General features: G+C 40.4%; 1 protein-coding gene across 2 annotated transcripts; it reads left to right on the top strand.

Moving 5' to 3' along the window:
• Positions 1 to 2,077: 2,077 nt before the first annotated feature.
• slitrk5 (SLIT and NTRK like family member 5) lies at positions 2,078 to 9,451 on the top strand. 2 transcript variants are annotated; one of them, XM_082163711.1, is made up of 2 exons: positions 2,078 to 2,771; positions 4,374 to 9,451. In XM_082163711.1, the coding sequence occupies exon 2, from the start codon at positions 4,431 to 4,433 to the stop codon at positions 7,032 to 7,034; it is 2,604 nt and encodes an 867-aa protein (XP_082019837.1). In that variant the 5' UTR covers positions 2,078 to 2,771; positions 4,374 to 4,430; the 3' UTR covers positions 7,035 to 9,451. The 2 variants fall into 2 exon arrangements, with proteins under 2 accessions (XP_082019837.1, XP_082019838.1); XM_082163712.1 differs by lacking the exon at positions 2,078 to 2,771 and adding an exon at positions 3,156 to 3,563.
• The last annotated feature ends 305 nt before the right edge of the window (positions 9,452 to 9,756 follow it).

Genomic DNA, 9,756 nt, shown 5'->3' with positions numbered 1-9,756 from the left:
AAAAAAAAAAAAAGATATATATATAAACAATTTTTTTACAAATACATCAAATAAAATCAAGTTCAAGCCAATTTAACATATTTTCTGGTTTAGTAAATGCTGTTCAGATAACATAAAAATGGAAATTTGAGAATGGAAATGGTTGCCAATTTTACCATTTATATACTTTAAAGCTGTGCAGTTATTGAAAATTGCACATAGAAAGTCTAACCCTGAATCAAGCATTTAACAGCACCATGATGATGTGTTGATTTAATGTTAGATAATATATAGTTCAGATGACAAAAAAAAAAAAAAAAGTAATGGGACACCTATTCATATAAAGTGTGCACTACAGATACCGTGAAGCCGTAATTTTTGCGGCACAGTGACTATAATGTATTTTGGCTGAATCTGCATTCTGAGTGTACTATGCTGAGTGGGACTTTCTGAACGATTACGTTAATGGTATTTCAGTTTTGGAGATTTGTCCTTCACAACAGGAAATGTCCTATAACTGTAGCAGTTTAATGCGATTAGCCACAGCCTGTGACTTAAATAATTTAATGCATCTTAGTGGTTAATTTCAATGCCACGCTAAAGATGTCGTAGATGTCACACTTGCTTACTGTCCTCATTGGAATGGTAAGAGAGGTGGACATCACAAATTATCATACAAAAGAGGACAAAGAAGGAGATTCCTTAGGACATACGAGCTTTAGCATGCTGGAGTTAATTCTATTTACACTCGGAGTGCTCAGTGGCTCTTGAGGTGTAATTGGAGCTGAGCCCTTATAAATCAACGGCTGGCAGTTAAAGAGGGTGATGTGTTTAAGAAAACATGTAGCACTGGTCTTCAGGCTTGGTATGTGTGTATTTGGATATTTTAGTGTGTGATAGCCACACTAAAAATGCTTATGTAATGCTTAAAAATGTCACTACATTAGATACAAAAAAAAAAATACACAAAAAAAAAACACGAACCAAATAATTTGAGTCATGTTTAATATAATGAATCATATATATATATATATATATATATATATATATATATATATATATATATATATATATATATATATGAACATCCTATATATGTTGGAAGACATTCCAACAATATTTTTTTTATATATTTTTCTTCTTTCTGTCAATATATGTTTATATCATTATTATTCTTACTTGCTTATTTTGCATTTGTTTAAAAAAAAAAAATATTTAATTATCATTTTAAAACCTTTTTTTTTCTGAAATATTTTGCTTAAAAAAATATTACAAATATTTTGCTTGTTGAAATACTGTTAAAATATTTTGTCTGTGTATTTTGAGCAGTAAATCTAATGTTTTATCATCTGAAACCAATTTAGTTTGTTTGTGTTTTTCCTTTTTTTGATATTTTGTAAACTAATGCAATGAGTTCATGCATCTTTAGGTGTGGCTTCAGCTGTCATACTTTTGGGGGAAACATTATATTTATCCGACACTGTACAGTATCAGCCTCCAGGTGAAAAATCAGAAAGCCAATGTTGAAGGTTGCCTGTCATTTAGCTTATCTTTCTCCCAAATGAAAGATCAGGGATTAGAAGTAAAAGCTTGCTCCATGCAAGCTTAGGAAGCTTTGCTGATCTCTGCCTTAAGGGTGATGTGGCTGATTGGACATTGGTTGATGTCTTTCTCTCTCAACTAGCTTGTGTAAATGACAACACACATAAAAATAATAATAATAAAAAAAAAGTTTGCATTGCCAGTCTCATGCATTATTAGACCTTTATTTTGTGCAAAGTAAATTAGCTGCAATTTTGATTGGCATATACTTTGTGCCCATTATGCAAAATGGAACTGAGGTATAGGATATAACAAGTTAAATGTTTCGTGCACTGCATACAGATGGAAAAAGCTTATTTTACCGAATTACACTGCCCTCTATGGGTCTCTCTCTCTCTCTCTCTCTCTCTCTCTCTCTCTCTCTCTCTCTCTCTCTCTCTCTCTCTCTCTCTCTCTCTCTCTCTCTCTCTCTCTCTCTCTCACACACACACACACACACTGTGTCTTTTTTTTCTTCCTCTTCTTTCTCTCTCCGATTGTCTTACCATCGCCATTACCCTTCAATTGTTCTGTTGCGTAAAATAAGCTAGAGAGAGGGCAGTGTGCGAGCAACATATTGTGCACGAAGCTCTTATTTTAAGTCCTCTCATAAATATTCCACCCTGCCCCAAATTTACAATTGATCTGACGACAGTACAGCAACAGTGAGCCAATGGAAATCCAAGTTCCACTAGTTGAAAGTCTAGTTAAGATGGCAACACATCTCCAAAGACGGATTTATGGGAACCTCTTGCCAAAACAAAAATAAAACAAAAAAATATGAAAACAGACAACACAGCATTGGAGGAACCAGAGATCAGCGAAGAAATCACATGTACATCCGGCAATATACAACGCGATACCAGCTGTACCACTCACAAGCGTCTCGGGGATGCGTACTTTGCGCGTCCGTTTCTGTGAAAAAAAGGATAGACTGCCTTGCTTGTGGATACATTCCGTTTAAAATGGACACTGCACTGGTTGGATTGTGCCAGGGAATGGCAATGCACATCAAGAGAAATTCCTAAACTTGCGTTTTTCCTCTTTTCAGCCTGCTGACCGTCACGTTTCCAGCGAGAGTTTGTGATACCCAGGCTGATCACGAACCACTTCACGGATTATTATACAGTCGGGCTGAAGAGGGACCAGTGTCTTCAAGGTTATAGATTGGCCGTGCTAATTATGTTTTCGAATTTACCACGTTTAAGCGGGTAAGCAACATGGATGGTCTTCCAAAGCAAAGCAAGCAATCTTATACGAAGCCCCGTTTTCTTGCGGCTGGAGCTGTCCGTGGTGCTGAAACGCAGTTATCTCGCTGCCATTGAAACTGCCTCATGAACACTTGTGCTGTCTTTTGAAATATTCAGTTATGCATGCGTTACACAACTTCATATGTGCTTCACACGCTTCGGGCGTTAGATTTAAGAGCCTCAGTTATGAAGCATTACGCGTTGCTTTGGAAAGACCGGCTTGGGTGCGCGATGAATGAGCTGTTTTGTAATGGATCGGCTCAGTTATATTGTTGTTTACTTAATTTTTGTTTCTTTTATAAAATTGAAACCCTAGATGATTAACGTGGCTAATATATACTTTAGACTTATGTGCTGTATCTGTGAATGTGTGAGTGTGAATGTGTGTGTGCGTGTCTTTGTGCGTCCAAGTGTGTGTTTATGTGGGAGAGAGGGGGGAGAACGAGAGAGGGAGTGAGAGAGAGAGGTTGATTAACATGAATACAAATGCTTCTAGACAATAAAATGGTTTAATATAGTATTGTTTGCTCCCCATCAAGATGAAATCGGGCTATAATCGATGACGTCGCGTTTTGATTTTAATCAACTCGCGTCTTTGTCGCCTGAGGGACGAGCTATGACTGTCACATATAGCATCAAAGGGAGAAATTCAACATAGGCACCTTTGTGAAGCATAGATGTGTCGTGCACGCCGACGTTTAACTTTGATACTGGTTGAGAGTTGATAAAAACTGAAGTCGTCGGATATGTGGGGTGAGTACGGGAATATATACTGTATTCTTTTTTATTTTATTTTTTGCATATGTGTATGTAAATGGACTCTGTTTTGAGATAACATTTGTTTTTACTTGCGTGATATTTAAAGCGATTTGCTGAGTGATATTGATATGTAGATTTGCTCATCTGTCTCGTTCAACGGCAGATTTTCAAGTTGGAAACCATGGAGATGTCGATTTGTTCAATGCATGCAACTGGCTTTACGTTCTGCCTCTTTGAGTTGAGATGCCGCCGGAGAGTATGTTGGAAATGCATTCCCAAATTGCGCATTGGATAGTGTTTGTGCCAGTCGATGTTACTTTGAATTTCTAAGGATCGATAACGTTTTCTCTTTTTTCCCCTCTTCGTTCTCCCCTCTACAGTATGTCTTCATAAATGTGCCTGAGTGTCGTGATGAAAATAATGTGGTTGTGTTTGAAATATTATGAGCATTACATAATATACATGATGTATTGTATTGAATAAATCGATGCATTTGATATATATCGATATAGACTATTCTGATATTATTAAACACAGATAGCCTAAAATTAAATTAAATCCATTTATTATGTCTTGCATTTTCAAAGTTTAGGCTAAAGAACAGTGCACATTGGTTATTAATATCAGCATCTGCTTTCAAATTAAGTAGGAACAGTTTGCTTTACGTAAATTGGAAGGATCCTGTCATTTGTTTTTGAGATATTCCTGTAGCATCTTGTGATTGTCCACCATGTAATGTAGTTTGCATATGTAGATATTGCATGTCCATGTAACAGACATTCATCACATCTTTTCCTTTTCTAGATGACACCCAAAACTACAACTGCACTACCGTGAGCCGGGCCATTCCTGCACAAGAAAATGCATATCTGGATACTGAAAATAATATTGCTGGTTGCCACATCCCTGAGTCTGGTTGAGATGTATGACAATTATGGGGAGATCTGTAGGAATCTGTGCACTTGTGAGGAGAAGGAAGGCATTCTGACAGTCAGTTGTGAGAACAGGGGCATTGTGCGACTGTCGGAAATTAGCCCGGTGCAATTTTCTACGTACCATCTTTTACTGACAGGTAATTTGCTAAAAAGATTGTCTGTCAATGACTTCATCAACTATACTGGAGCTACCATTTTGCATTTAGGTAATAATGACATATCTGAGGTGGAGACTGGGGCGTTCAATGGACTCCAGGGATTAAAGAGATTACATTTGAACAATAACAAAATAGACATTCTTCGGGACGACACTTTCGCCGGACTCGAGAGCCTAGAATACCTGCAGATTGACTATAATTTTATTAGCACTATTGAACCTAATGCTCTGAGCAGGCTTCATCAACTGACTGTGCTGATTCTCAATGACAATTTGTTGTCCTCTCTGCCCACGAACATTTTCCGAAATGTGCCCTTGACGCACCTGGATCTTAGGGGAAATCGCTTAAAAATGTTCCCTTACATCGGCCTTTTGGAGCATATGGACAAAGTAGTGGAATTACAGCTTGAGGAAAATCTGTGGAATTGCTCTTGCGAGCTCATTGCGCTTAAGGCTTGGCTGGAGAGCATCGCCTACACTGCTCTGGTGGGGGAGGTGGTTTGTGAGACTCCTTTCAGGCTCCATGGCAGGGATCTGGACGAGGTCTCAAAGCAGGAACTGTGTCCCAGAAGGGCCATATCAGAGTACGAGATGCGCCCACCTCCCCCGCTCAGCACCAGCAGCTATTTCCAGACCACACCGGCAGCTGTGACAGCATCAGCCACGTCTTCGGCCGTCCTGCGATCCTCATCTAGGCCGACCAAGGGCACCCGCCAATCCAGCAAAACCAAGTCCAAGCCCACATCTCGAATCCCAGCCAACCCCTACAACTACGGGCCCATCATTGCTTTTCAGACCAAATCTCCCGTGCCTTTGGACTGCCCCACTACCTGTACATGCAATCTGCAAATCTCTGACCTGGGGCTCAATGTCAACTGCCAGGAAAGGAAGATTGAAAACATATCAGATCTTAAGCCCAAGCCATACAATCCTAAAAAGATGTACCTCACGGGGAACTACATCCCCGTCGTACGTAGATCTGACTTCGTGGAGGCTGAGGGACTGGATTTATTGCACCTGGGAAACAATCGGATAGCACTCATACACGACAGAGCCTTTGGGGATTTAATTAACCTACGTAGGCTGTACTTAAATGGCAATTTGATTGACAGACTCACAGCAGATATGTTCTTTGGGCTAAAGAGTCTGCAGTACTTGTATTTAGAATATAATAAGATTCGAGAGATTGTGGGTGGCACCTTCCGCTTTGTGCCCAACCTTCAGCTACTTTTCCTCAATAACAATCTTTTAAAAACGTTGCCAGGAGGCATCTTCTCTAGTCTGTCTCTATCCCGCCTCAACCTTCGCAGCAACCAGTTTCAAAACCTGCCTGTGAGTGGAGTTCTAGACCAGCTGAAAGCATTGGTTCAGATTGACCTGTTCGAGAACCCTTGGGATTGCACCTGCGATGCGGTTGGCATGAAAATCTGGTTGGAGCAGCTGAACACTGGAACGGTGGTGAACGACGTCAAATGCGTGACACCCAAGCGGGTTGCGGAGCAGGATATGCGGGTTGTCCCTTCTGAGCAGTTATGTCCAGATTACTCTGACGTCATCGTGTCCACCGTGGTTCCTTCCGAGGAGCCTTCAGCAGACCGGATCACCACCACCGAGACACCCCAGAGGTTTAACACCACTTCCAGTAATGTCCCTTTGTCTGTTCTGATTCTCAGCCTCCTTCTTGTTTTCATAATGTCCGTGTTTGTGGCAGCCGGCCTGTTTGTGGTGGTGATGAAGAGGCGTAAAAAGTCTCAGAGCGACCGGACCAGCACAAACAACTCGGACGTGAGCTCCTTCAACCTGCAGTACAATCTCTATAGCAATCGCTCTGTCCCCAAGGTCAAGGCCCCAGCGGGTCACGTCTATGAGTACATCCCCCATCCATTAGGTCACATGTGCAAAAACCCAATCTACAGGTCCCGGGAAGGGAACGCCGTGGAGGATTACCCCGACCTGCACGAACTCAAGGTCACCTACAGGAGTAATGCTGATGAGGACCAGGAGGTCACCTTGAGGAGCCCCAATTACACGGTGAGCACCATAGAGCCTCGTGAGCAGCCGTCTCCTGTTCAGGATGCAGAACACTTCTTTAGAGGAATTCTGGAGCCAGATAAATCTCCATCGACTGCTGGCAGCAGGTTTGAATATAAGTACACTGGCCCTGTCCCATACACATACCAACCAAACTTCGACGTGAGGCGCCAGTTCTTACATCCTGAAGGAATACGAGAGACTATGCTTTATGGTACAGCGCCAAGTACTGTCTTTGTGGAGCCCAATAGAAATGAGTATTTGGAACTAAAGGCAAAACTTCAAATAGAGCCGGACTACCTCGAAGTTCTTGAGAAACAGACAACACAGAGCCAGTTTTAAACCGTGGTCTATCTATAAATGCAGTAGACGCATTTTTCCCCTTTTACTGACTCAAACTGGAGGGTGCCTTGGCACAATATACACCAACTTAAAAAAAAAACAAAAAAAAATCCAAAACCTTCAGTGGGGTGTGCCGAACTATGTTACTTTAATTTCAGAACCACATGGCATTACAGAAATAACTAAGAATGAAAATAAATAAATAGTGCTCGCTGAACTTGGATGAAAGCACGAGTTGTGATATAAAACTGGCGATGCAAAATCTATTTTTTTAAGTCAATGATTGAATACGCATAAATCTAAGTGTACAGGTTAATCTCACCCAAATACATTTTCAGGAATATAATCATACAACTATTGTGAATTTAAGGGGGTCGGGAGGGCTTTCACATACAAGATCAAAAGAGAGAGGAACAAAAAAAACACTTTCTGACATAAACACTATACAGCAGCGCATCCAATCGAGCAGGACAATTCCTCTGCTTTAGTCTGTAAGTAAGTACTGTATTTATTGGTATACTCTTTGCCATGTATTTTCAAAAAAATTTCAATGCTCATCAATATTATGTGTGTCATGTCCCATGATTCTCTGTACGAACATTTTGTTTGTAGTTTCCGATCACTTACTGTAGCTTGCATTGTACAAGTGGCTTTTTTTGAGCAGTGGCACACCCCAATGTCGAAGAGAGACTTTGCATCATTTAACGATTTCAAAGGAAAAGTGTCTTTGTATGCTGTCTGCACTTTTTTGGAAGATGGAAGGCCATAGGGTCTTCCCAGCTAACATTAGAAGAAATATTATATATTAAAAATGAATATGTGTATTCATTCTTAATATGTATTTTTAATATGTTATATCAAAATTCATAAATAATAATTGAAGTAATAATTATGTTGTGTAATACTGATATTTTAATGTAACACCTATTTTTATACAAGCATTCGCAATTCTCTTTCCCTTATCGTTTTCATTGTTTTGATTGCTTTGCACTTATTGCACTATATTGACCAAAATATGTTTATGTCATCAATAAATATGATGTCCGGTTCTTATAGATCTTTGTTGGAAATTAAAACGAGCTTGATAACAGCTTTCGCCAGGTAACCAACAATCGCAGGCTCATTGTGAGTTGACAGGAGTTAATTCAATAGCTCAGATCAATGCACCAAGCTGATACTCGGTGAACCTATGTATCTGTTCTGCTCACAAACCCCTTATTCTTCAAGCAGGGGAGCAGAGCACACAATACTGTACTAAATAGGGTAAACTATTCTTAGGGTGTGGGAAAGAACAAGAAATCGATAAGAGCTTTTCTGCCGTAATAAGCTATTATTACGAACAGGTGAAATTACAGCATTCTTGCATGACCCAAGTGATAAAGCAACGTATATATGCAAGCAGAAGACTTTAAAATGAGGGTTTGCATCGATCAATCTCAAACTCGTTTTGGAGATTGCTAGTTGTTTAGAAGCTCTTGGATCGATGGATTTTTCCGATGCTACTTTGATCTTTAAAGGTGCTTTAAAAGAACTTCCCCGTTTGCCCTGTATACCACGACGGACTAAAATATTGGTACAGCTGTATCTGCCGGTGGATTTTAAATTGCTGTGTCAAGTGTTGAGAGGAAGCGAGGAGGCAAGCTGACCTGGCCCTCTACTCAATGATAAAGAGGTCTGCTTTGTACCCAGTGCCTCACTAGGCTCAAGGGTCCTATTCCACTTTGAGCATGATGTGGATCTTTTTATAGCTGCGGAAAATGAAGGTTGCATCTGAGGATGAGGGGCTTGAATAATTTGGGTAACCTGACAACTTGTCTTTATAAGCTGAAGAGGGTGAATCGCAGCTTTGTAAAGCCACAAAGGGGCTATTATGAGAGGACCGACCTTGACATACTGTTACACACCGATGTGCTGCTGAGGGATGTTAATGTAATTAATAATGTGCAAGGGCTGATTGTCAGGTGACTGTGCATTTTTTATTTTGATTTTCCATGCCTAACCGTTTAAACTTATTTCATGAAGTGTTTTGGATTTTGTGTTACTTGTTTTCTGTCATTTTTGATCGAGAAAATCTGGATTAACAGACATAAATAAAATGTTGTGCATTGAATCGCAAAAACATAATTGGAGTCTTCAGGATCAGTCTCCTGGGTTCACGCTCTACAGCAAGGAAAAATCATTTGCATCCATCTGCGTCAAGGATATCTGCATGGCAAGGTCAAATGCCAGGGGTGTCTTTCTTCTACGGTTTCGGGGGGAAAAACACGCAGCTGTTGCATGTTTAGGATGCATTCCAAAACTGTGCAATATGGTACTGAATGTTTCCAGCCCCATCACCAAAATTATCTCCATTTTCACGTTTGCCCGTCCCTCGTACCATTAGCTGATATTGTTTTTGGCTTCCGAGCTAATGTGCGCTCTGAACCGAAGGATGTTTTGAACAGCGAGGGCTGCATTACCGGTTTGGTGGCACAAAAGTAAGACAAAAAACACAAATTGCATACTTCCAAATCCACAAATCTCAAATGATGCCTCTTAATCGGCATGATGGGCTTTGGGAGGGGCCGTCAGGGGATGCTACGATGTTTAATTTCCCCACTGATTATTTCACTTATCTCATTTTAGGGGGGTGTCACTGCAGCAGAGAGGACCTGGGAGGGAGATGGCATGCGATTGACAACATTTGCAATTGAGTTCAAGGAGGTTTGGCTAATTGAGAAGG

The sequence above is a fragment of the Leuciscus leuciscus genome (genome assembly GCF_965113295.1).
Source record: "Leuciscus leuciscus genome assembly, chromosome: 3".
NCBI classification, from domain to species: Eukaryota; Metazoa; Chordata; class Actinopteri; order Cypriniformes; family Leuciscidae; genus Leuciscus; species Leuciscus leuciscus.
Note: the sequence above shows the minus strand (reverse complement) of the source record. Positions and strands in the feature narration are given on the sequence as shown.